General features: G+C 40.7%; 1 protein-coding gene across 2 annotated transcripts in view; it reads left to right on the top strand.

The window, feature by feature from the left end:
* Window positions 1-6,303: 6,303 nt before the first annotated feature.
* The window catches only part of RANBP9 (RAN binding protein 9), a 41,541-nt gene continuing 20,676 nt past the window's right edge, over window positions 6,304-27,168 (top strand). For both annotated transcript variants that reach the window (XM_074871115.1, XM_074871106.1), the window contains exons 1-2: window positions 6,304-7,154; window positions 15,448-15,559. In XM_074871115.1, the coding sequence (XP_074727216.1) occupies window positions 6,695-7,154; window positions 15,448-15,559 (572 nt within the window). In that variant the 5' untranslated portion in view covers window positions 6,304-6,694. The remainder of the gene's footprint in view (window positions 7,155-15,447; window positions 15,560-27,168) is intronic.

Genomic DNA, 27,168 nt, shown 5'->3' with positions numbered 1-27,168 from the left:
TATTTTTAATCCACTTAAGCACTCCCTTACATTATTACTAGTCAAAACACAAGAGAAACCTGTTAGCGTATCAGTTGCAGGAGGTTTTAAGAAGAGTTTAAGCAAGTGCCTGTCAGGAATGCTCATGGGATAGCTGGTCCAGCCATGGAGGGGAGAGAAGGTCAGATAACCTCTCAGTCTTTCTCAGCATTTTGATTCCTAGAAAGGAAAACTGTCTTTATTATTAAGACACTTCTAAGGGGGGCAGTACCATGCAGCTGTAACAAATCAGTAACAATACTGCAGCTTTTATATAGTAAAGATTTTCTTATCATACTCTATAGCATCCTCACAAAGTTCATAAGGTAAATTAAAAGAAGTTGTCCAGTAGATAAGATTCAGTCATTTTTAAGTTGATTAAACAATATTGTTGATGACAGAGGTTAGCATAGGCGTGGCTTGGCAAACAACAATAATTGCTGATCATAATAATAATAATATGTACTAGAACAGGAAGCTACTCTTCCTCCAAGCTTCTGAGCATATACCTTGCAATCATGACAGCATATATAATGGCAAGTTAATCTTAAAAACAGTCACCTGCAAAATCATGACCTTGTTTGAAGTATTTTAATCGTTCTGTCATGCAAGTATTCTCCAAGGTTACTATGACTGAACAAAGTTAGAAAAATATCTTGCATTTTGTCAGATGATGTGTTTCGTAGATGCATGTTTTTGTACTCTTAAAATAAAAGGAGGGAACTGTCTGTACATCCTACAGGCTCGTGATATATTTAATATGTTCCATAAATCATAACATAATGATCAGTCCTGTACAGTAAAATACTACTATCTAACAAGGGCAGCAGATTTTCAGGATTTCAGATTTCAGCAGATATTCAGGATGTCATGCTAACTTGCTTCCCTGGAACAGATTTGAAAGAGGCAAACTACAGATTGGCAGTAGGACTGGGAGCAGCTACAATAACTAAAAATTATTAAAACTCAGTGTTTTCACCTGACAGTTTCAGATTCCTAAAGTCCACTTAAAATCAACTTCTGCCACTAAGATTAGCATGTGGAACATTTGAATTTGTAGGTGTGAGAGATGCAGAGAGGAAAAAAATAGTTTCTCATATGTAAACATCTATTTTACTGAAGAGCCAAGTGAGCTAAAGAAAAAAGCACGACAAAACTCCATCTGCGTGCAATTCCTGGAGTCTTACTCATCTCACTTCCTGATTCTCCTTTTTGGCCTCCTTTCCCTTAGGGCCCTCCCACCTCTATAAACACCATAACAATAATTATCCTGTCAGTGGAGACTTAAACATTCTTGACATCCTAACATCTAACAAGTACAGGACATTTCACAAAGGCCTAGCCTGGCTTTCAGGAAGTGGGTCAGCTTGACACATCCCATGTGTTTCTGAAAGCCTGCAGTCTTTGAGCTTGCTCATCTATGGTAATGGGCACCCTACCAGTGCACGGACTGGAAACAAAACACTGCCTGGTTTGCCAGCGGAACTTTAAAATGTTTACCGAAAGCACGTAACTCGTAAATTTCCATCCTAAACATCATATAGAGGATGTCATACCGTGCCCTATGGTGGTTTTGTGACCCACCCGCCCCTCGTTAGTTAGAAGGGTACTGGAACTCTTCCAGCCACTTGCAGAAGTCAGGCTGCGATGCACCCAGCCAGGGCAAGGGGAAAAGGAGTACAGCACACTCCAGTCCGTTAGTCCAAGGAGACTGGATGATTAGCTCTTTTCTTCCTTCATTTCGTCTTTCCTGTCCTTCAACCTCACTTCACTTGGTTACACACCACAAAGGGATTTTTTAGTCCAGGCTGATCTGGCCAAACAAACTCTTTTGCTATAGAAATTCCGGCCACTGTGGTTTTTTTTCAGTCAGTCTTCAATGGTTTTTCTTATATTTCAACATTTAAATCATGCCAACTTGCTTCCACCCTCGGCAGAAATTCATGATGACTCAGAAATGGATCTTGACCCGCTAGCTGAGAATCACTTCTCTAATAGTGTTATCGTTTGATATCTGTTTTCACAAAAGGAATAAACCAATGTGTCTCATCACATTTTCTATTCTGCCCCCGCATAAATTTGCCTTTTGAATAAAACACATTCTATTCAGTTCAGAGGGCATTTTATTTCTGTGCTCATTTTGACATTTTAGTTAGAATACGATGCTTGTACAGTAGCCCAGCCAGCACAGACTAGAAGATCTTCTATTTATGATCTATCCCAATGAACAGATTTTCAGTTCTCCTTAAACTGCCTTTCAATACTGGGCAAAAACCCTCGCCCTATGCACCAGAAAATGATCAACAATAATTGTTCTTCAGTGTGGAAAGAGGATATGGTAAAGAGCTATGAATAACAACTTTGGAAGAAAAGCATGAAGTTAACTATGAGTAAACTTTGAACTCATTAACAAAATGCAAAGAAATTCAAAGAAATTGGATTATAGAGATTAAATTTGGTGAGATTTTGTACAACGAATGGATCATACTTCTATAAAACTTGGGGTCCCCATAGATCATAGTGCCCATGTACATACCAGAAAGGTAAGAAACAGAACACAGAGAACAAGCCTGCTCCCACTGTGTATACATGCTGGTGTTCAAGTACCAAAACTAAATAGATATGTATCTGCATCTCTCACTATATATTGGGTTATATATATATATATATAAATACCACAACTGAAGCACTGGCAGAGATTTCTAATCACTCTTGGTCAAAGACATGCACAGGTATAGTTGACACATACAACAAAATTATTTCTATTAGTGGATTGCTCAGTTTTATAAAAGCAGAAGCGCCATGTTATGTGTGAGCAGCAATATAGTAATACTGTAAATTGCAACTTGATTACCATTTGATTCAACCAAGTTAATAGCTGATGATGGCCTATAATTCAAACATGATTCATTTTGGCAAGTCTTTCATTTGTCAGCTCATCAAGCCTATCCTATATATGAGCAATTAAACTAGCAGAAAAAAAATAGTCCAAATAGCTCAGCAAAAAAATCCTCCAGGTAGTTTGGAGAGATCTACCCTTAACACTGTTGAAATATCATAGCCTACTTCTCAGTGGTTTTCTTTTCTTATTAGGACCAGTAATTCTGCATGGTAGGTACAACAATAAGTAACACACTGCTGATTTCCAAGCAGCTTCTTGAAGCAGGGAATTAATTCCAAAACAGTTACAAAGAAACTATGCATTGGAAAAACTTAACCAGGAGAAATACTAAACAAAGAACAGCAAACAGCTGCCATCACTACAAAGGGGAGATAGTAGATTTCAGAGAGAAAGTGGCTGGAAATTTGTCAGGCTGGCAGCCGTAGCACACGCAATAAATTCATGCGTTAACTAGGAGGCTTGGTCCTACAGGGTAGACAAAGGACATGTGCAGAAATAAGACTCCCAGGGAGAATCCTGCCTCTGTTTCCTGATGACAGCCAGAATGCTGTTGGCATCACTGGCACCGATGGCCATACCCCACTTGCTCCCTCTTAATGAAAACATGGAGAGCAGCCAACACAGGATCTAGGAGTTAAATCAGCCTCAGGAAGATCGAGGCCGTGCAGAACGTTCTGCTGGAAGAAGAGGATGTGCTTGTGCAATGGGGAGATGTGGGTGTTCCCTGGAGGATGTCAGTCAGGGGCTGGCCTCCCCTCTCCTCTGGCGCTGGGTTCCCCGAGGAGAGCCGAGGGGCACACCGACCCTGAGCTGATGCCCATGCAGCACGTCTGCCTGGAGGACCCGGGTCCTGGAGCGATGGAGGGAACTGATCACCTGCACTCACTTCGAAACCGATCTCCAACATCCTGACGCTCTGTTGATATGTTCAGCAAATAGGCCAAACAAATACCCTCAGTTGCTGGAATGCTTGGATTGCATTTTCTTTGGTTGAAACCATCACTAAAAGTAAACATACATAAAAAACAAGCATACGGAAGAAAATCTCTGCATATGAAATTAGGCCTAACAAGGCTTTTCTGCAAAGCAAAATAATTTCTAGATGATCCATCTACTGAAATTCTTTGAAAGTGTCAAAAAAACCCCCACCAGAAAACCAAAGAGATTTTGGTGGACTAGTTAACATTTCACAGTGTTTCAAAAGGCTTTTGATTAAATCTGTAAGCCAAAGACGACTCAAGCAGCTAAGTAATCACTGGGCAAGAAGAAAGTACTATCATGGCTCAAAAACTGGAGATAGAAAACAAAGAGCAGAATTGAACAGCGAGTTTCTGCGATGGCGGAAGGTTAACGACAGCCTGCTTCAGGGCTCTGTAGCAAGTCTCGTATTGTTGCTCTATTTGCCATTGATCTAGAAGAGGGCTGAATGGTGAGATAGTAAAATTTGCAGCTGTCATAATTATTTCAGTTAAGCAAGACAAGAGGGGACTGTGATGATGAGGAAGTCCTAACGAAATAGAATGGATCATGTAATGGTGAATTAAGTTCAATATTGAAAATGCAAAATAATGCATGTTAAGAGAGGAACATGAGTACTGCTTCTAAATCTGACAAGTTCCAATTCATTTACGTCAACCAAAAAGTAGAAACTGGGCATTTATGTAAATATCTATGTGCTCTCTCTAATCCTCACAAAGCTGTAGTCAGCAAACAAATAAGCTAATAGAACACAGGAGGAATAAATAACATAGTGGTTAATACCAAGTATTAGAATGCCTCTACATAAAGGAATTTATTTTCTCCACTGGCACAGTCTGCAGTATATCCTACCTCAGAAAAAGTGATGTGGACGAGTCTGTGTGGGGGAATGTTTGGGGGAAAAGGCTTTTATAAAAACCAGTGTTTTGACAGATTTGGATTATTTATCCTAGGAAGGTGGTAAATGATGGGATAAAAGCAATCAGAGTAGCAAATAACATCAAAAATTAAGCACGGAAACACCTGCCCTCTGTCTTATTGTACAAGAAACAGGAACTTGATGGTGGCAATCTCAAAATGGGTGACGTGAAATATTTTTGCACGAATGCTAAGCAAGCCACAACTCAGGAAGCAGCTATGGCAGAAAATTTATTGAAATTCAAAAAAGAGTTAAGACATCTACACTTATGAACATAACAAATATATCCCCAAAGTTTATGTTAGCCAAGTACTGTATTTTATTAAATTTAACCTTAAACTACTAAGCTTCATGGTTTACAACAACCTCTAGATACCAGAAAGCAAACTGAGATCTAGTGGGAGATAGCCTACGGGTGCCAGGTAATTGACCCTTGGGCACGATTCAGAGTGTGCTTCAACATCCATCCTGAGCATTTCTACTCTCGTGTAGTTTGCAGCTCCTTCTGACAAGTATTTTTAGACACTCGCATTTTGTCCAGACATAGATGCTACATCGTGGAGTCTCATGTGACAGGGTATTTTGGTGACTACAGGAGAGAAATGTTTAGCTTCCTGCAAGCCTTTGCGAGTGTCACACCTGCATTACCTCACCAGCCATTTCACACAGGTGAAGCATAATTAACCTCCTCTATTTCCTGCTTCTGTACCGGTTGTCCAACACGCTGGCAGCTGGAAATGGTTTGTGACGTGCCCAACGTTTCAGGTTCTAGACCTGCCAGAAAAACTCCCTTCATCTTCTGTTGTTTTCAAAGTCATGCTTGCCTGTCTGTAGGCGTTTCTCTTTCATTGCTGCTGTGTTAAAGTATCAGTGCAGGCAACCACTGATTAATCAATGACATTAAGTACAGGCAAAAATACTCCTCAAAGCACAAACCAAATGAGGAAAGAAGGTCCCGAACAAAACCCCCCAGGACCTCCCGTCCTCATCACCCGGGACACTCCCAGGCTTTCCCCTCTTCGGCGGGCCGGTCTGCCCTGCTCTCGGTAGCACCTCCCCTTGCCCCCGTGCCCTAGCGCGGCCCGCGGGGCCGGCCAGCTGAGAGGAGCCGGGCCTGACAGGAGGCGGCAGCCTCCCAGCCACCCCAGGCGCCACACCGGCCCGTCGCCATCCCTTTTCTCCACTCGTCGTCTCCGATGGCGGCGCCACCCGCCGCCGCGCCGCCTCCCCCCGCCCCTCCGCGCTTCGCCACCGCCCCCCCGCCACCGCCCTCGCGCCTCGGCGCGCGCCGCCCGCCCCACCGCCCAGCCTCGCGCCCGCCGAGGGGCGGAGGCTCCGCCCCTTCTCCCCGCCCTCGCGCCGTCGCGCGCGGGGGCGGGCGGGGCAGGGGCCCGCGCTCAGCTGACGGGGGGACGCACGGCGGCGGCGCCTCGCGCCGGGGCTGGACAGAGCGCGCGCGCGCGCGAGACGGGAGAAGGGGGGTGGGGGGGAGCGGGAGCCGGAGCCAGCCAGCCCTGCCGCGGCGCCTGGCGCGCGCTCTCTGCCCGCCTCGCTTCCGCCCGGCGCGCGGCGCCGCTCCTCTCCCCGCCTCACTCGCTCCCTCCGCCCGCGGCTCCCTCGGCCCGGCCCGGCTCCGCCGCACCCCGCGACGTCCCCCGCTCCCATCGGGCAGCTCCACGGGCCGCCGCCGCCGTCGTCATCGCCCCCCCACCCCGCCCCCTTCCGAGACGCTCCGGTTGGGGGTGACCCGCCGGCCAGAGCCGCCGGCGGCCGCCTCGCTCCGCAGCGCCCGGGCCTGCCCGTCGCTCCGCCCCGGGCCCGTCCGGTGACAGTCGCGACCGCGGGAGGTGGCGGCGGAGGAGGAGGCCGGAGCCGGGATGTCCGGGCAACAGCAACAACAGCCGCCGCCGCCGCCGCAGCTCCCCTTGGCGGCCGCCGCTCCCCCGCCGGCGCCGGGGATCCCCTCTGCCGCCGCCAACCCCGGCCCCGCACCGGCCGCTGCGCTCCTGCTCCACCCGCCGCCGCCGCCGCCGGCCACCGCTGCGCCGCCGCCACCCGCCGCCGGCAGCGGGCCCGCGGCGACGGGGGGCGGCGGTACCGGCGCGGCGTTGGGCCTCTCGGCGGGGAGCAGCAGCAGCAGCGGCACCAGCGCCCCGGCGCCGTTCCCGCACGGCGACCCGGCCCTGAACGAGCAGGAGAAGGAGCTGAAGCGGCGGCTGAAGAGGCTCTACCCGGCCGTGGACGAGCAGGAGACGCCGTTGCCCCGCTCCTGGAGCCCGAAGGACAAATTCAGTTACATCGGCCTCTCCCAGAACAACCTGCGGGTACACTACAAAGGTGAGGGCCGGCCCGGGCCGCCGGGATCCCCCCTGCCCCGGCGGGGCGCGGGGGCCCTCCGTGGGCCGGGGGCGGCGGGCCGGGGAGCAGCGGGCCCGACCCCTCCGTCGGGCAGGGGGCACAGGAGTAACAATAACAGGAAATAACACACGCTCCTCTCCCCTTTCTTCTCCTTCTCTGTTTTCTGATGCCCTGAATTGCCCGCAGCGTGGAGAGAAGGGTCTTGGTTTTCCTTATTTCAGCTTTATTTTCTCTCCTTTCCCCTCCCCCCGTTTCTGTCGCGGTGCGGGGGGGAGCAAGGGGCCGCCCCCGCCTCCTTATGCTTCTGGAGTGGGCATTATGTAAACTCTGAGACTTCCTCCGTGGATTCAGGTATCACCAGAAGGTTTGGGTCTGAGGCAGGAGAATAAAGGAGAATCGGCATGACGTGTCCCGTTTATGGTAATGAGCGCGAAAAGAAGTGGCTTTTTCTTTTCTCTCGAGAAGAGCAAGGGTTAAACGGAGTTAATAGCTTAACGCTTGCTGCTCTTAAACACGGAAATGACGGGAGGGGAAAGCACAGAGAAAAACACGGTTTATTTTTAAACTGTGAAAAATGGAATTAAAAGTCACCGGTAGTAGTCTTGCCTAACTATTGTACAGACTACAGAGTGATTTGAGGGAAAGAATGACAATAGGACTTACATTAATAAAGGTGACTTTATAACTTTCTGCCTAGACGTTTCATAGTTAAAGTTACTGATGTTCAAAGATAAAAATCAGACTATACGTTTGTATAAATTAGCAAGAGGCAATAGAAGAAAAACCTGTGTTGATTGTTAAATGTCATAAAACCTGGAAACATAAGTGTACACTCTGACCTGAAAAAACACAGACACATCTGGTGTTCTAGGCCCAAGTCCTAAAGTAGAAGTGTTGTGGATTCAAAACCACTTCTGAGTTGGCTGTGAAGAACTGGATCTTTTGTCAGTCTGTAGTCAAATGAACGTAATGGGAGGGGAAAAAAACAACCTTGTAATTACCCTTTCTCAGAGTTTACAGTGGAGAAATTCAAGTGAAATCTCGATAAACATGTTACTGTTTAATTGGAGGAGGAAAACGGCAACACAGACACATGGCAGGATTTGGCTGCCATGAAAGGATTATATGTACTCTCTGAGACTTTTTTAATAATGAGGCTTTATTATTACATACAAAATACTCTGTTAAAAGTGCTAAGTTTTATGCACCATATGAAGATAATAAAGGAGGTTGATAACTACAGGGCAGATTTCTGGGAGGCACTGAGTGATTTAAGGACATGTTATTTCATACTCAACTCTGAATTTCCTGGCTTTTGTTCAGTGTTTTATGACCTTGTATTTTTAGAAGCATTTTGTATTTTCTGGTGTTTAGTGGTGGCGGGTTGGTTTTTTTTGGTTTTTGTGTTTGGTTTGGTTTTTTTCCTAAGATGATAGCTTTATGGCCATCAAGGCCTTCTGCTGGTTTGTTTTGCTTTTACCAACTCTTTTTGCTCATGAACTGGAATTTGGAGATGGAACCTCTCTGGCCTGTCAGTGTAATTGTAGAAGTATATTTTCAAGGTTTCTTTGTGCTGTCCCTGTTTTTCCTCACATCTCTCCTTTGCCTTAGTGTTAAAAAAAGAAATTCATTACCTCAAAGAAGTTACAAGAGGCTCAGCATGTTTCTGAAGTATAGGTAACATAGGAAATACTGTGGATACACTACCAAAAGTCATAAAGCACAGTTAGTAGGCTATAATAATAAAATACCTTTGCTCTAGCTCTTAAATAATAGTAAGTGATGAAGGTTGAAGAGTTCCTAGATTAACCCAGAGGACTGTGAAAAGGAGAGGTGCCAATATAAAGTGTATACACTTTTCTTTCTCCTAACTGCAAATGGGAGTGAATGGCCTCTTAAGTGGCCCATCACTTCTTCCTGGTAATTTAATGACGGTGGCTGTTAGGGCAGCCCCATGTATATGTTACCAGCCTGGCACCTGGAGTTGCTAACTGGGCTAAGCAGTGAATGGTATCAGGGCATTCCTTCTGGAGAACTGGGAAAAAAAACCCACTGAAACATCTGCCTTTTCTCCCTCCTGGATCCTTCAGCCCTAAGATTGCAATAAAGAGGAAGAAGAGGAGGAGGTTCAGTGAGGAGATTAAGGGAAGATAGCAAGTAAGAAGGTGCTTAGCACTATGAAATGTTGTTTCTACAGATCAGTTGCAAATAGAGGTCTCAAAGCATTCAGAGTATCTTCTTGTGGAATATTGGCACTTTCAGTGCTTCTGAAGTTATCTAAGTAGTTGTGGAAGAACGGTATATGTTTTTGTTAAGGAAATCTGAATTGCACATTGAGCAGGGATAAAGATCTGTTGTATTCTTGACCAAAATACTCGGGGAAGGGAGAGGACAGCTCTGTCCAAGGAAGCCAGTAATCAAAAGCAATTCTTACTGTTTTCTATTACTGCAGTATAGGTACCTTGTACACTTAAGCTTTCTCTGCTGACTGTAGATTTCTGACTATAGAACTGTTTTTCTGAAGTAATTTCCTCCTGTCTGTGACTGATAGGAGGCAGAAGGTGGTAACATCAATGCCTTCCTTCCACCCTGGATGTGTTGGGGATATTTGCCTCTGAAAAAATGAGTGTGGGGGAACTTCAAAGTCATTTTTTCATATAGCTAGCTTCGTAATTTTAATGTGCTGATGTATTGTGAGCAGTGATATTTTTGTTTCATTGGTTTGTGAGAGGAATGATGGTCCTCTCTATGTAATTTTGAAGATTCCTTTCATTTTCTTGCATACCAGTGGACAACTTCTATGGAAACATGAGCTACAGTAGATGTCTCTTTCTATCCTCTGCAGCTGTGATGCTTTGTGTACTGATTTTCTGGACCTGAAGCTTTTTGCAAGCATCCTAGAGAGTGCTTAAAAATCAAAACTGCCACAAAACCCATCATTGATCAAGCGGTGGAGGTTTAAAGAAAGGAGTACAGTCTAGCATCAGGATAACAGCTCTCCAAATTTTGTTGGGGGTCAACAAAACCAAGTGCTCTTTTGTGTTATCTCTCAGAATCATAGTGTTACAATTGTAGCAACGGAGGTGGTTGAAGGGAAGATGCTTTGCCTGCCATGTTGTTTACCAGAACAGGCTAATTTCCACAGTGAGATATTCCGTTATACTTCTACAAATTCTGACTCTTGATTAGGAAGCTTTGTCAAAATCTGGATATGAAATACATACACGTTGGCATCTGTAATATCTTAAAGACTATACCCAAGGGTATTTTTGGTTTTTTGGATGGACAGACGTACATCTCTGTTGCTGCCAGTTAGCCATGCAAGCTGATAGAAAGCAAACGCTGTCCTTGTGACTTTTGTGGTATATCTATGTAAGAGAGACATGAAAAACAGTATCAGAAAAAAATGTGTCATTTCACTTAATTGCAATATTAACAGCTCTGAGCTATGGGTCGGTGGTAAAGAAAGCATAAGGGTTCAGACAAGTGTATGCTATATGTAAAGCAGTTAACTGCACAAAGTACATAGCTATTAAGACATCTTTACAAATATTCCTACATATTTCTAAAATTTTCAGAATTAAAATATGGATCTTGTGGAAAACCAGGGATTTTATCTATGCTATGTGTAATATGAACGTTCCACTAGACAGACAAGTTTAGTTTCCAGCAGATCATGATCTATGCTATGTAGTATAAGGAGATAAAAATACAGACTCAATGCAGATTGTAACCGTGAAAGAAACTATATACAGAATTAGGTAAACAGATTAAAGCATTAGTGCTAAAATCATGGAAAGTCCTATAGTAACTTCACTTAAGTTAGTCTTGTGACAACTGTCCAAAAAAAGCTGAGGAAAGTTATGCAATTTTGGGTAAGCTGCCATTGCATGAACTTTTTCTGATGTATCACAGGCCAGGAGATCTTAGCCAAACATTTATTTACGGTGCAGTTGCCTTTGAACTGTCTATAGTGCCAAGCTATCTAGTGCAAAAATCTATTTTATTTTTCAGTGGAAACTATGCATCCCAATTTCTATAACAAACAGAAGAGGATTCTATAGTAATAATTCTGTGTTGTCATTCAGTGATACAAGGATGGTGTCAATTTTTCTGGTAGAAAACACTTGAAGCATATTCACTACAGTACAGTATGCCTGTTTTGCACACCTTTGTAGCTCTGAGTTCTTTCTTTTTTAAACTGGGGAAAAAGTTGAAGTAAAATCAGTAATTTACACACGTCTTTTTTTCTTGTCTCAGTGAAACTTCCCTAATGAATTCAACAGAAGATTAGGGCTTGATTATTTTATTTTTGGCAGTGTGAGCAAGTCATTGAACCACCTGTTGGAAATAACTGCAGTTCAGCTTATGTAAACTTCATTTAAGGATTTATACTGTATAAACACGCTTACTGTTGTCTAAGCAGACACTCCCATAGACTTATTGTGGATGATTTGATGCATATGCATTGCACACTTAGATTTAGGTTCAAAAATTATATTTTTGAAAGCTGAAATGTCTTCTCCAAATATGGTTTTATCTGAATTGGCTTTTTTCAAGTAGATGGAATTTAAATTTAGATTAATTTCAATTTGGTTTTGCTAAAGGACTGTTGATACTACTTTTAGTAAAAATCATCACTGTGAATGACTGCTTAAAATATAAAATAAAGCTTTACTCCTTAAGCATGGTTGTTGACTCATGGTTGTTAAACACTTTTAATGAAAGCCCAGTCGAAAACAATTCTGGTAATTGAACTTACTTGTGATCTGGTTTACAGTGTAAAGTTCAAGCTTTGTACACCTGTTTTCCTTTCTCTACCCCAGTGAATATTTGCAGAATTCTTTTTTTAATGCTGAAAGTGATTAATTTTTAGTGTTAAATAATACATTAACTATCGCTTGCAACTGTGAAAGTGGTCTGTTTTAGGGAACACAGGGCAGTGTTCATACTTCAGGCATTCAGAACCTCTGATTCAGAAGTCAGAGTTGAGCGTCAAAGTTGCTTTTTATTCACAAGCAAGGAAGTGGGGATTCAGGTTACCAAAGAACGTGGCAGCAGTATATAATGTCAAGCTAATGGGCTGCTCAGCTCAGTGTCCCATCAGTCACAGTGGCCATACGTGAGTGCCTACGGAAAAATCTAGAAACATGTTGGGTATATATGGTGTATCTGTGTTTTCCCCCTCTCAGTTTCCAGCTGTTTTAAACTGAAGGACATCCTGAGCTGAAGGCAGCTTCTCAGTTAATTTTTGTTCTAGAAGCTTGCCCAGCGTCCACTTAAACACTAGCATCTATAATACCCTTTGGTAAGAAATTCTGCAGTTCAACTACCTGCTCTGTAAAAAGCCTCTTTCTTGTTTTAAAGCTGGCTGATAACTAGTATCTCTTGACTCCTCATGTAATCCAGTGTAGCTTGGTAGTACTGAAAATCTCAACTAGCATGTTGAGACAAGGTAGAGGTATTTTGAGTATTCAAAAGTAGCTAACTGCTTGATGCTGTTGAATTTGCTGTTAGAAATAATAACTGTATGTAACTACAAATAAAAGCAGTGTGCTCGAGTAGTAAAATGGGATTCATAGGAGATTATATTAAAAGGACAGTGGTTCTAAATTTAGGGTGTCTTCTGTTTTAATGGGGTGAAAGTAGTTTTGGGCACTGACTTCCCCAAGCCTGTTGCTTCACCACATGAAGTGTTTGGCAATACTGGTAAGGTATCCTGTTACTTCTGCCCCTGTGTTGACCTCTTATTTGCAGTGTGACAGCTGTGTGTGGCTGTGTTGTGAACTGGATCAGGGAACTGATCTGCTGCTTAAAAAAATCTGGTAGGTTTCTTAAAGCCCAATCAGCTAATCAATCTGGTTCATGGTATGTCCTTGCAGATGGCTGCCTGGGTTGGGGAGGGGGGTGGGAGAAGGGGACTGGTTTCAGGGAGAGGTGCTAAGAATACCTTAAATTGGTATTGTTTCCAAATGCATAGATTGTGACTTCACAAAACCCGTCTGCTGGGTAATAGATGTACATTTTCAATAATGTTTGGCTAGTTCCTCCTACTTCAGTCTTCTATGTGGAAGACTTGCCCAAATAAGGAGACTGACTCAGACTGAAACTACACAGATTGTCAAGTGCATAGAGTAACCAAGGGAACTTCTTTGCAGTCTATTTTAAAGTAAAAACCTAAGGACATTTAAAAAGAAAGTATCTTTCTCCTCCTCCCCCCTCCCCAGACGAGTGCATCATTTAATCAGAGCTATCTGAATTTAAGGGATCTCTCAGGAGTTTAGTGTTCTGCCCATAAAGTTTTGGGTGCCTTTTAGCTGGAGGATTTCTGCACACTCAGGAATGATAATCTAATTTATAGCAGCTGAATAGTGAGCTGCCAGCACTTGAAAACTAAGCAAACCTATGGAAGCTCTGAGGTTATGTACTTGGTTATTACCTTGGTTGACACGGCCTGAGGAAAGAACTTGAAAGTGGTGAACAGTAAAGCATGCATGCCGTCTTCTATATGGAGGAGTAAATTACTGTTTTTTCCTCATGTGAGACTTAATGAAAACAACATGCAGAAGGTAGGTAATAAGCTTAATGTTGTAAAACCTGTGAGGTGATCGAAGGATCTTTATATAAAATGTTTAGTAATGACATATTGGAAGTGAGCAATGCATTTGCACACAGAAAGGTAGGCTAGTTGCCTTAAGGTAATAACACACTGAGGTGAACTAGTTACATCAGAAAAACTTTGTAGGTTAAATCTAATCTCAATGAGTGAAGAACTCGGGCTGTGCTACCAAAGTTTGGGCTGCAAGTGCAGCTGTGGTGAAATGGAGAGTTCTTGCCTGCATACATGCCATTTGGTAGGAGATGGTTGGTGCTGGCTCAGCAGTCAGTTAAGCATCTACTGTTTTATCAGCATTTACGCTAGAGGGCTCTGTAGTTAGAGGTTCTGTAGTGTAGGTCAGCTATGCCTGATCTTTCTGGCTGGCTGTGCTGTCATTTTCCTGCAGTTTCTCCGTTGCTGTATGACCCAACTTGCTGCACATGAGACATGGTTAAGCTGTGCCTGAGTGATAATTCCAGTGTTAATGCCACTGGAAGGAGTGTATTGGGGAGGGGGCATGTGCAGATCAGTTGCTGTGCAGGTGCAGTAGGCTTCCCTGTCTGAGCTGGAGATGACAGCTGGAGTGCTGCAGCCCCAGTGATCTGTGCAACACACTCAAAACGGTCATCTCTTTTTGTCATGCCTCAGATCCACACGGAGAGTGGGCATGGGATTTACGTGAATTACGACAATGACGCCCTGTTTCTGGTTGCCATTTTATTGAAATACCTCTTGCCAGTATTCAGTATACTTCCCACCTTGCTCTCTTTTTTTTTTTAAACAGTGTAAAAGTTTTTTTAAACCAGGTCCTGTCACCTCATGCGTGACTTTCACATAATAATTGAAGGGATTTCGGTGTGCCTGAGAGAGACTGAGCTTTCTTGAACAGGTTGCTGCTAAAACAAGTCATGTGGCCAAAAGACTGCTTCCAAGTTGCCTTTGGAACAAAGGCCTGTGAAGAGGGTGACACATTCAGAAGAGTTAGTCTTAGTGGAGTGCAAGTGGCTCTTGGGTTTAGGTTGAAAATCCCTAGAGTAGACAAGAGCTGGCATTGGGAATTCTTCTTGTGGCAGAGCTGGTACATAGTGATCCTTATAAGAAAAAGAAGTAGGAGCTGCATTAGCTCAGTTGCAGGCTGTAACACTTAATGCTGTCCTGAAATAACATTCAGAACATGGAAATTAATTGAGCCATATGTTCTATATAATGACTGATGTTTATTTTGAAGGACATTAGAATTAAAGTATCTTAAGTAACCTGAAGATTCAAAAGCACTAAGCGTTAGATTAAACTCTATATCATGTTTCAGTCTATAAAAATGAGTAAGCCCTGTGGGTTTGAGAAATCATACAGTTCTTTCAAACCCAGGTGGGCTTCTGTCAGTTTTGTTACTTACTGCAGTGAAACTTTTTTCTAGTTGCCCTTCAAATAATTGTAGAATCTTCTAGAGAATTTCTCATAGCGTGCTTAGTTGCAATGTAGGTGCCTACAACGAAAACTTAATGTTGGAAGAAAATATTGTAGCATAAAAATGAGGCTGATTAGAACACTGTGTATTGTATGCTTGTTACATAAGCCTTCTGTTTTGAGTAGTTGGTATGTATACCTTTGTGTCATCTTCTGCAATTATCTAAAACTCGTTTTTGTTGTGTTTTGAATGCAATTGTTTTTCAGGTCATGGAAAAACTCCAAAAGATGCTGCTTCTGTTCGAGCTACACATCCTATACCTGCAGCCTGTGGCATATACTACTTCGAAGTTAAAATTGTCAGTAAGGGAAGAGATGGGTAAGCATTGAGTGCATTATTAATTAATTATTACTTGAAATACTCTCTCACATCATCTGTTTTCAGTCAACATGATTTATTTTTATATTTTGCCACTTTTTCTATAGCTTAATTTCTTATTCATGAGAAGTTGCACTCTGATATTTGGTTATTTTAAGGGAGTTGATTGTGGTATTTAGTGCCCGCAAATCACTGTACATAATAAATACCATAACAGCATCTTCTCATTTTCTCCTGATGGAGAAGTTAGGGTTTGAATGACCATAGTTTGACCCTGCTCTTACTTTTAAAGGTGTTGGTTTTTGACTTTCACGTCTTTAGGCTTTACAGACTTTTCACGTAATTTTTAGGAAATGTTTAGGGTGTGCAGCAGACCAACTGACTTCCTCAGTGCAGTCTTTTCATGGATGTTGTATCAATTTTAAAATGGAAAGTTATTCTTAAGGCTACTTGTTGGTGAACTGTAATAATAAAGGGGGATGTTCTGAATAGGTGCCTGGTAATTTGTCATCCTACGGGAAGCACAAGAGTTGATGAGTGAGTGCAACTGCTGCTTCCCAGAATCCATCTGAATGATGAATCTGTTGAAGCACAGGTGATACCATGCTTTTAAGTCTACTGAGGCAGATAGGATCTCACCTGGGAAAGTTCTGAAGTGCTAATGAAATCTCTGCTAGACCACTTTAATTCCTTTTCATCTTTCACTGCTTTTGGTAGAGGGTGTGTTTTAATCCCGAGACATTGATTACGTTGCCTATGTAGGACTATATAAGCAATACTTCTTTCTAATATGCCGTAGCATATACTGTGGTTCTACTTCAAGGTTGTAGTCAGGATTGAATGTCCTTGAGTACTGTACAGGCATGTTGTGGGTGCTTATGTCCTGCTGTGAAAATAAATCTTGAGGGAAAAGAACTATGTCATAGCTCTTTGGATGAGATTTATTACCTTTGTCTTTTTTCTGTCTGTCTTGATGCTACTTCTTTCTTTCATTTTCCCAGTGTTCTGTAAGCCTTCTGTAAGTCAGGAACAGTCTTCAAACTTTTTTGTTTTGCTCATAGTATTGTATAGAGAGATTTTGAAAGAATGGCTCTCAGTACTGCTGCTGCCTTGTAGGGGCATTTATGAGTTTGTTATTGGTTCTGTTCCCAAAAGTTATCTCTGGCAGATAACTTTGCTGAGAAAAACTTTCGTCTGTAGTTGCTTTGTCACACTATGAAAACCTAATTATTTTTAAATCAAGATGATAGAAATTAGTGTTTCAAGTAGTGTTTTGCTGTCAATTTTAGGAACACCTTTTGTGGGTTTTTTGTTCCTTAAACATTTTTTAAAAATTGCCCTGCTGCTCTCAATTAAGGAGAGATTCTTACTGTGATTTGCTAGTGATGCACATGTCTCTTCCTGAAATGTGTTTCTGCCTGCTTAGTTTGGAAGGTAGCTTTTTTGAAGTGATTGGTTTCAAAAAGTGTCCGTGTGGGGGGATGTCATTTTACGTAGCTTCTCTGACACTTTACTTTAGACCTCTTTTATTGCGCTTCAGTAATTTCTAATTCAGTAGGCCACTCAGTGCAATCCTGCAAAGGTAGAAAACACCTTTGAGTAAAATGTTTCAAGGTTTTGTCATTTAAATGGTTATCTGTGAGGTGTAGGTGGCTAAGACTTGTGAAGTTGCCTGCTGAGATTGCTTAAAAAAAATGGGAGGGGTACTTTTTTCAGTTAATGATAATACATACTGCCTTATCCTTGCTTCAGCCTTGTGACCTTTTTTTGGTGTCACTTTATGAAACATTAGCTGCATAATGAGCTGAGGTGTTAATTTTTTTCATTGTATAAGCTATTATGGATGCTGGGGAATACTGTGCACAGAGTCAAAGCCAAATCTAGCTTAGCTGATAAAGAGCAGGAGTCAACATGTGGAGCCTCACTGGATGTAATGTGTGTATCTCTAGACCCTGTTTTCAGGTCCAAAAGTTCTTTGACTAGATGCAGTGTGAGTCTTTTACGGTTTAATGCAGAGATAAATAAGTAGCTCTGTAGAAACTAGTTTGTGTCCGATAGGGTTTATTAGTTCTTTCTCACTGCCTGTTGCGTTTCACCTAGCTTGCTCCAGCTACGTTTTTACCAGTTTTTTTCTTCTTTACTTGTCTGGTAATGGGAACTGAGTTCAGGAAGACCAGATCCATAGAGGACCAGCATGTAACTAATAGGGTCAATTAGTTAAAATGCCTTACTGTTGCAAAAGCATCTATTCTTAAGGCCTGAGCCTAGCTGTGGAAGCACTACAGCTGTATTTTATAGTACTGTTTAAAATAAATCCTAGACTACTCGAGGCAATTCAGATAATCTGTCTGCAAGCTGAAGTACAGCTTTCAACTTTTATAAATGTCAGTGGATAATTTAGTGGTGTTTCTTTGGAGTTCCCTTTGGTAGTGGCCTTTACTATCTTTTTTTTTAATAAACTCAGCTTAAAGTATTTAGTCTGTGTGCTATGTTATATGGGCAAGTCTAACAGCATTCTTCCTTGTGTGCTCTACTTAGCATGACTTGCCTCAAATAATCAGAAACCTTTATTAAAAACCTAGTCTAGAAGATTTATTTTTTGTGCTATGGTAGCACTTGATGACACTGCTCCTGGAATATGATCTTGCATATCTCAAAGTTGCCGGGCAGTCACAAAGATTATTCTCCTCCTCTGAAGGAGCACAGCTCTTTCTAGTATAGGGCATGGATATGGCCTGGCTTCCAGTGTGGTTTGTTGTAGCTGTCTGTGCGAGAACAGCATTGGTTTGGTCACACTAATGACCTAGGTCATCAAATTCTTCATGTATTGCGGGGGAGGTAACAATCTTGAGTAGGAATTTGAAGGTGCATGATATGTTAATTTTGCAGATGTTCATGATGATCGATTTCTAGGCATTATGGACACATTGAAGAAAGCATGAAAGCAGGATTCCTAGGAGGTAAGAGAAGGGTATGGAGGTTGGTGTTGCAGAGCAGATGAAGGGTGAAGTTGCGTTTTGGTACCTCAGTGAGGGGTGATAGAGCCGTGCAGCAACTGATGGTAACATGAGAAAAAGGGAAGTGAGAATTAAGGCTAATAAAAGTAATAAGGTTGAAATATCATTCAAACAAAAACTGTCTTGGTATTTGTACAGTGTTTGGCACGAAGAGGCCTAAGGTCTTTTATGTGCTGCTACAGTACAGATATGTGAAATAATTATTATTAATTATATATTACTTAATAATTATAATTAAGTATTTTAAAATTCCTGTTAAAAGTGCTAAAGTGGCTGTCATGTTGTTCTGTAAATATTTTCTGTTCTTTATTTCTTCAGTTTTCTTCCTTAATTTCATGTCTACTTTTGCAGTCTGAGGACCTCTAATTTATTTACATTCTATTTTTATACTCTCTTTTGCTTTGTTTTGTTTGGCTTTATGTGGAATGTTGTGGACAGTGATGTGCATGATTGGAGATGATAACAGTAGATGAGCAATGGGTGTAAGTATGGGAAACAGTACCAAGGTGATGATTAGAAAGCATGGTAGGAAGAAGAGTATTAACTGCAATAAATTATACCTGCATCTGTATTGAAATCTCCAGTTAATTTAAAAATAAATATATGTCAGTTAACACAAAGTATTGCAGCAGTTATTGTCAAAAATTCTCAGGTAGTTGGGGAAGCTAAACACAGTTTTAACTTTAAACCTCTGTAAGCTCTCAATGCAGCTCTCATTTGTAGTTGATCTCTCGGAGAACCAGAAGTAACATACATAGTTTTTGTTCTGTCATTTCTTAATACAGTACTCAAGGGATTGAGATAGGCATGATGTTGCCTTTTGCATACAACTCTAGTCTAAATTTCTAGAATAGGAGCTTAACGCAAACTACATTGCCAGTTGAGGAATGGGAATGAACGAGGGTGTGTTAAGTCCTGTGGACCTGTTCTTGTGATTTAGAGATGTAAGCCTTACTCTGTAAATCTCTTATAATACTATACTGTCCCTTCACTTTCCAAAAATGACCACGATGGTGGCCATTCTCTTAGCTAGGTAAGTATATCTAAATGACACTTTTTCCAGTCTCTCTCAAATCTTGATTTCAGTTTTCTTATGCTGCTTTTTATTGAGTTCACTTGTGCTAGTCTTTTACATATTTAGGTCCTCTGGCTTTGGTAAAGTGGTAATGCATCTCCCTTACAGCCCCACAATTAATATTTTATTTCAGATACCAGTTAACATTTCCCTCTTGCACAACTAAAGATATTTGCATGATACTGTCATCGTTTATGTAAACTACAAGTCTGATTGCCCACAGCAACAGCACAAAGCTTCCTTCTTTAATGGTGAAGAGTCGTCTGTAATCTCTCTTAGTTGAAAGTCCGTGAGCTTTGCTGTAACCTTAGGTTGCACTCTGTGGCATTTCACACTGAGCATAAGCATACTCCGGTTCCACTTTCCAAGGGGCTGTCTCAAGGGTATCCACTGGCTACCTGGCTTTCAGAAGCAAACTACCTTCCATTATGTTATGAACAGCTTTTGTGTGTATGATTTACTGAGTGATCATCCATTTCTACATGAATTTCAGTTTTAGGCTTGTTGATTCTTGTAATGAATTTCTTAATTTCCAGTAGGGGCAATGGTTTTTGAATGTTTGCAATTCTTACACTAAACCGTAGTTAGAAGACTTTGTGGTGATTTGGCTATGAGAAGCAGCAGTCTCTGAACATGCATTGAGTTCATTTCCCTTGCCCCAGTTTGTGATTGTTTGTGTCAGCTTCACAGTACACCTGACTGGGTAGCTTATTCTCCAAAAGCTGACCTCAAGAGTGAGTGAGTTTTCAGCTGGGTTTGTTCCCCAGCATGGCTGTTTGTATCACTTCACGAGTAGCTATGGCAGCAAAAGCGGGGAACTTGCAGCAGAAATGAGTGTCTGGGCCCAGGAGGGTGGGAATGCTACTTTCGGTCATGGTACCAACTTATGCCCACTTATTTTTAGTTTAAATACAGCTTTTTAGGGTTTTTTTAATCTTTCACCAGGAGACACTTTTTGTCTGTTTCTTTCCTAGGGAAGATGAACTTCTGGGGAAAATGCCTTTAATCCTCAGTGTCTTGAATTTCTGTCCATTCTGTATCTTAATCACTGATATGGAAATACAATTACTAGCAATGGGCAAATGATAGTAATGCCATTTACTTCTAAACAGTCTTTAGTGCTTTTAGAACAGCTGAGAAAGATGCAGGCTTAAAATGCAAAATCCTCTAGGTAGATGTGCTTGCCTTTTTGTTTGGGTTTTTTTTTTAAGAAGAATGAAAACAAGAATTAGAAGTGGTAAACCACCTGGAAGAAAAAATGGAAAACTAAGTTTAGAAAGGCCTTAGTCTTTTAGTAGATAGCACTTAGCTTACACTTCTGTGAGCATGGTTGTTTAGTCTGTGGTGTGGTTGCGCTGATGCAGATCTTCACGGGCATGCTTTATATTGCATGTGTGAGTTCTGCTACATGTTCTGTACTAAAATAAAATGTTACTACGGCAACTCACACAAGTAATCAGTATGCTTTTTGGTAAAGCTGTGTTAATAAGGCTTTAGACACCTGTTGGATTATGGCTGTTTTTTAACACTGGCCATACAGTCAGTCTTTTGTTGTTTTGGCAGTATCTTGTAGTATGTGTGGTGTACATGAAGTAGGTGAAGAAATAGAAAAACTGTCCGAAACAAAAATACCATGAGAATTGTTTGAGTTTTCATGACACCCATGCCTGTGGTTTAGCCTGAGCTGTTTTAGCGTGTTTGAGTGATGTTTGAAATATAAATGCTTTGGTTTTTTTCTTATTACAAATCGTTTCTGTTGCAGTAAGTTGACTTTTCCTTTAGCATCCAGTATACCCATTTTCTTGTTCACAACAAAAATGTAAAACAATAAACAAAATATAGAACATCACCAGTTGCTGGTTTGTTTGTGTTTTTGTACCCTACTAATTAGTGCAAAAACTTTGTGCAGTCTTAAGACCTATTTTTAAAGTTTTGATATGTCCTCAGCAGTTTTGTCACAATAACAGGCATTTGTTACAACATGCAAACTTCACTTTTATATATGTCTTGCAGCATTATTGACAGAGTACTTGTGTATAGAGTAGAATGTGATCAAAGTCTGAAGTAGCTTTCTTGCATTAGTGTCTTCATTTGAATTGCAGCAGCTGCAAGAAGAGATTGGATCATGAATCAACAAGTGTATCTTTTCTTAAACTGTAGCAGTAATTCATTTTTTACCTGAGTGTATGAGACCAGACATTTGGCAGAAATGAACAGCAACTAAATGTGTAAGAGGATTATTTGAGGTTTGTGTTTAACTGCTCAGAAATATGTGGAACTGCAACAAGAGAGTTTTATTTTTTGTTGATGTTTTCTAGAAATGAAGATTTCTCATTTAAAAAGAAAGTCAAGAATGTATTTAATTTCTTGGTCCCTGCTTCTTGCAATATCTTTTAAGTTACTTCTTTCTTATGAGGTCCAGTCGCATAAATATAGTGTATAGATGATAATCTTACTGTAGCCCAGACTTACATTATGTTATTGTCTGTGCAGCTATTCTTTTCTGACAGTATGGTCCCCAAAAAGGCTTTAGTGCTTAGGGAGAAGTGTCACAAGATGAAGATGTGCAACCTCAGAAAGTGAGAAGGATGTCAGTAAGTGAGAATCTTTCTAGGAACATTATAGGAATCATAAGCAAAATGTTTCAGGAATAACAGTTTCAACCTCTATACAAGATGACTGCCTTTTTTTTTTTGTTTTTTCCTCTCTATGTAGAACTGGATTAATCTGAAACCTGGGTTTATCATGTTCAAAATACTGTTTCCTTGGAAACATTCCATAAAATTAAACTTGTTTTCAATTTGAAATGAAAGACTTAAACTGTCTATGGCATATTTTGAAACATTTAAATAGAGAAAAATTTAACAGCTCATTTCTTATTGTGATTGTACAGACAATAAGAATGTTGGATTAGCATATTCCTACAAAATTTTCATATGGAGTAACCATATTAAAGATGAACTTTACATACATTTTTAGTGTGCTGTATTTCTGACCTTACAGTACAGTGTCAGTGAAGACAGTGTAGAAAACTACAGAACATTATTCAAACTTTTTATGTCCTTGCAAGTCAGTTGTGAAAGCCCTTTAGAAGAGCATTTAGTCTTAAAGTTCTTAAAGATGTTGCAGTTTTTTTCTACTTGTAGCCTTTTCTAAGACACAAACTTGATAGTAAAACTAACTGTACCTGTTGTATAGCCTACTTTTTTTTCAGAGTGTTAATTCTACTTTTCTTAGTAGTCAGTGCATTTGAAACATTAGGATGTTTTCAGTTGCCTCTTCTATGGGTATAAACATCTGTGAGCACTTGGACTCAGGTTCCTTACAGATATTATGGTAACTTAGGTTTTAACACCATATGGTTGAAGATTCTTTCTTTAAATGTATAGCATGTAGGTAGTGAGATACCAGGTTGATTATTTACTTTCATCATCACCAAAAGAGCTTGGATTTCAAAGCATTATGTAGCAGTCCCCCAGGTTATACTGTCTTTAATAGAACAGGTGGGAACAGTGAAAGTCCAAAGGAGTTTCACTCTTTGCAGATAGCAGGTTGGTAGTGCACTATTGTAGGGAGGCTATTACTTTAAGATATGCTAAATTACTTTACTTGTCTTTACAAATACAGTATGGAATATTTGTTGTTTTTTTCTTTTAACTAGAGAAGTGGTTACTTTGTACTTAAATTTATCTTTAGCCACTAGTAAGATTTCTGAGGCACCTGCAATTTGGTATAGTTTTTGAGATTATTATAATAATCTGATAATAATCAGAATTCAAGTTAATTATATTCTATTCTGCCCGTTCCATAAAGAGGAATACAATCTTTATGGAACGGGCAGGATAGAATATAATTAACCTGAATTCTGATTATTATCAGCTTCCCTGTTGAAAGCTCTTCCATACACCTTCAATACAGTGGCTAAAAGATCTAACAGAACAGTTTCAAATAAAAATCAGAATTGTGCATCTTTTATATGAACTTCTGGGGGTTTTTTTCTTTTTCCTTATGTTTTAGCAGTCTTCAGTTCTGTACCGTCTCTTGTTGCTATTTTTTCTTTCTATTTGGTTCTGGTTTTTTTATTTCTCACACTTAGTCTATTCAGGCATCCAAGTTAGAAACTTTAGGCTCCAGCAAAAATGTGAATTTAGCTCTTTGACTGGAAAGATGCTTGAGCAGAAAATAGTTATTGTGAATTGGCTGCTGCTTATACATTTCGCTGCAGAGAAGCTTAGGCTTTTTGGTCTGTTAGTGGGGAAAAAAAAAGGTATTGTAGTGCCTGTATTTTTGACATTGACTTTTCTTTTGCTTTGTGGCAAAAAGTTGAATCTTCAGCAAATTTTAAACTCTGTAGTTTTATAGTATTACTAAGAATTTCTATATGACTTGCAGTTGTGAAATGTAAACTAGAAGATGTGCTGAGACACTAAAATGGTAATCTATATCTTTAATGAACTGAACAAGAATAAACACAATTTGAAATGGTCCTTAATACCAATTTGGCTGCACTGGAAATCGGTTTTCAGCCACAGTATCTTCTTTCAATCTCTCAGGGGTTGATTTCATATATTCCATGAGTGGTTTTAAATGTTGTTTGTAATTTTATGAGCTCCTGTAAGAATTGAGCACTTTAATGAGGTGATGAGTAGCAACCAGTGGGACTGAAATGCTCCGAGAGAGGGGCTTCTTAATAAAAAGGGTCCCAGGCTACTTCCTTCTGTTTGCCTAGGTAAGTGATCCTCCCACTGCAGCAGCCAAGGATATTTACGGGTGGGGAGCTGAGGTGGAGGCACCGTCTGCAGGTACAGAGGCAAGTGATGAGGGAGGTGGCATCAGAACCAAACCATTATTCGCCCTCTCCGGTCTCTCAAATCATGGAGTGTCATGTCCGTTTTTGGAAGGTGCTACATGTCACGAGTGAGCGTGCTGCTTCCTGGTGTTGTTGACACCTCTGTTTCCCCAGGGCTGCTGAGGTGCGGTGACATAGTCTAAGTGGACCTGTTCTTCCCGTTTGTGGCTGTCTCCTAGGCCAAACATACTCCTGTGACAGGACAGCAGGAAATGGCTCATGAACTGACTGAACAGTCTGGGCCTGCACTGCACCTGGGTGCTAGTATGTCTATTTGTTGTGCTGCCCTGCGTTTTCATCTTGAACTGCCCTGGTTTCGGCTGGGATAGAGCTAATTACTTTTTTTTCCTTCTTAGTAGCTACAATAGTGCTGTGTTTTGGATTCAGTAGGGGATTTGATATGAGAAGAATGCTGATAATGCACTGATGTTTTTATTTGTTGCTAAGAAATCAAGGACTTTTCAACTTCGTATGTCTTCCTAGTGTGCAGGGACACAAGAGGCTGGGGGGGAGCACAGCCAGAGCAACAGACCCAAACTGGCCAATGGAATATTCCATATCATACAACATCGTGCTCAGTGTATAGATGAGGGTTTACTGGGAAGTGGCTCTCGCTTCCGGGATTGTGGTTTCAGGATTCTCTCTTCTCTGGGATCACTAGCTGGGAATGGTCTGGGCATTGGTCAGTGGGTGGTGAGCAATCACATTGTGCATTACTCATTTGTATTTTCTATTATTACTATTATTACTTTATTTTTTTCAATTATTAAGTTGTTTTTATCTCAACCTATGAGTCTCTTTCCCTTGCCCCTCTGTTCTTCTCCTGATTCTGAGATGCATGATATGTGAACCTTAAAGAAGCAAACAGGAGGACAGTTTACCTAATTCCTCCCACTGAAGCAAATCTTTTTGTAAACAATGACTCTGGATCTAAATGTGGGCTAAGCTTCTTTAAAAAACAAACAAAAAGGTCTCTTTAAGCCAATGAATCTTACAGGTGCCAGGAGAAGAAAAAAAAGTTACATGTAATGGTTTGGCATAAATACAACTCCTCTTGATGAATTTTAGAACATCTAAAGCCTATCTGTCATGACGCTGTCTTCCCCCTCAGTTTATAGTGTACTGTATCTAGTTGAACATGAGATTAGCTATCCATCAACTATAACAAATAATAAATTCCCTTAATCGATGAGCCTTTAATTTCACTCACTTCTAAACCATGAATTGTAGACATTCTGTTTTCCTTTTGAAAGATGTCTGTAGTAGATGTGTTAATTATTTAAAATGTTTTAATCTGATTTTGCTTGAGTTTCTATTAATACCAAGTCTCCTTGATGAAATGGTGTTAACATTCCAAGTAGTTGTAAGTGAATCCCAGGGAAAAATACATACTGTTTAACATCTGTTTTACTGAGATGGTGTCAGTGCCTAGTGCCTTCTAGTTGTTGCCAGTGGGTAACAAATCCTCGTTCCCAGCTGTATTAAATACAGTGGGTCTCTGTTTACAATTGTTACTAAGTTAGAGGAGGCTCAGAAGATATGATGTGTGAGGAAGAAAAAACAGGTGGTACCAAAATGTTACCAAGATGATGATTTTCTATCTAGTATTTCACATTTTTCTGTAACTTTAATCTTGTTTCTGTAAGAATACTGAAATGAAACTTTGATAGGGATTAAGGTTTTTTCATATGACATTGAAGGGCTTTTTGCAGTTGATGGAGTTAACTTTGAGTTATCTAAATTTACTTTTTAATAGAAATATCCTTTCTCTAACAAATTCTTCTTAACAGGAGACTTTAAATAATAGATGTTCAGTCTTTATGTGAGAATCCTTCATGCATCAAACTCCAGACTATGCTAATAACAATTCTGCCTTTATTATTTAAGACAAAATCAAGGCTTTTCCACTTGTTGCTTTCACTTATAATTGTTTTGTTGACTCTGCTGCTGCAGTGGTGCCTCAGTAACGTAATTAGCAATGTAGCAAAGACTAATCATTTTGTTTGTTGCCCTTTGCTTCAGCTCTTCAGTATCTCTAAATGTAATATCTGCTATATGGTTCCGAGGTTCCATTTCATGCTGGTATGTTGGAGGGGGAGGAAGATGGTATCATACTTGAGATTATCAGAGGAGGGCTTTGTAAATATCAAATGTAGAAGCAGGTAAGGTAACTGTTGGAAGTGATCGATAGAAAAAGCAGAAAGCCCAGCACACAATGAAGTATGTGACTTCTGAGATTTGCTGCTCAGTTTCGTTCTATGTGAGATGTATTTAAAATAGCAGATTAAACTGTACTTCCTAGTAGAATAGTGGCTTAAAAATTGCATTGTAGAGATGGGAATACAAAGGTCATGTTTGTTGACTTAAACTATTTTCAAATTGGCATGGGTGAATATTATTTTTTTCAAACAGTTTTTTTATTATTTCATGACAAATCTATGATAACGAATTTGAACTAGTGTCAAAATGATCTGAATGTTTTGATAAACTAGGAAATGTCAGGTGATTTTTGGATGCTTTCTTTAGTTGATGGGGGGGTGGTTTATTTTGGGCAGAGCGGAATTGGTGAAAGCTTAGCTTTTTATTATGCTGTTTTTCTTTTGGGTTCCTGACATCTTGGTCATGAAATGACTTTTGCTTAAGAAACAGAATAATACTGTAATTCGGG

The sequence above is a fragment of the Strix uralensis genome, chromosome 1 (genome assembly GCF_047716275.1).
Source record: "Strix uralensis isolate ZFMK-TIS-50842 chromosome 1, bStrUra1, whole genome shotgun sequence".
NCBI lineage: Eukaryota > Metazoa > Chordata > Aves > Strigiformes > Strigidae > Strix > Strix uralensis.
This window is presented reverse-complemented; position numbering and strand designations above follow the sequence as displayed.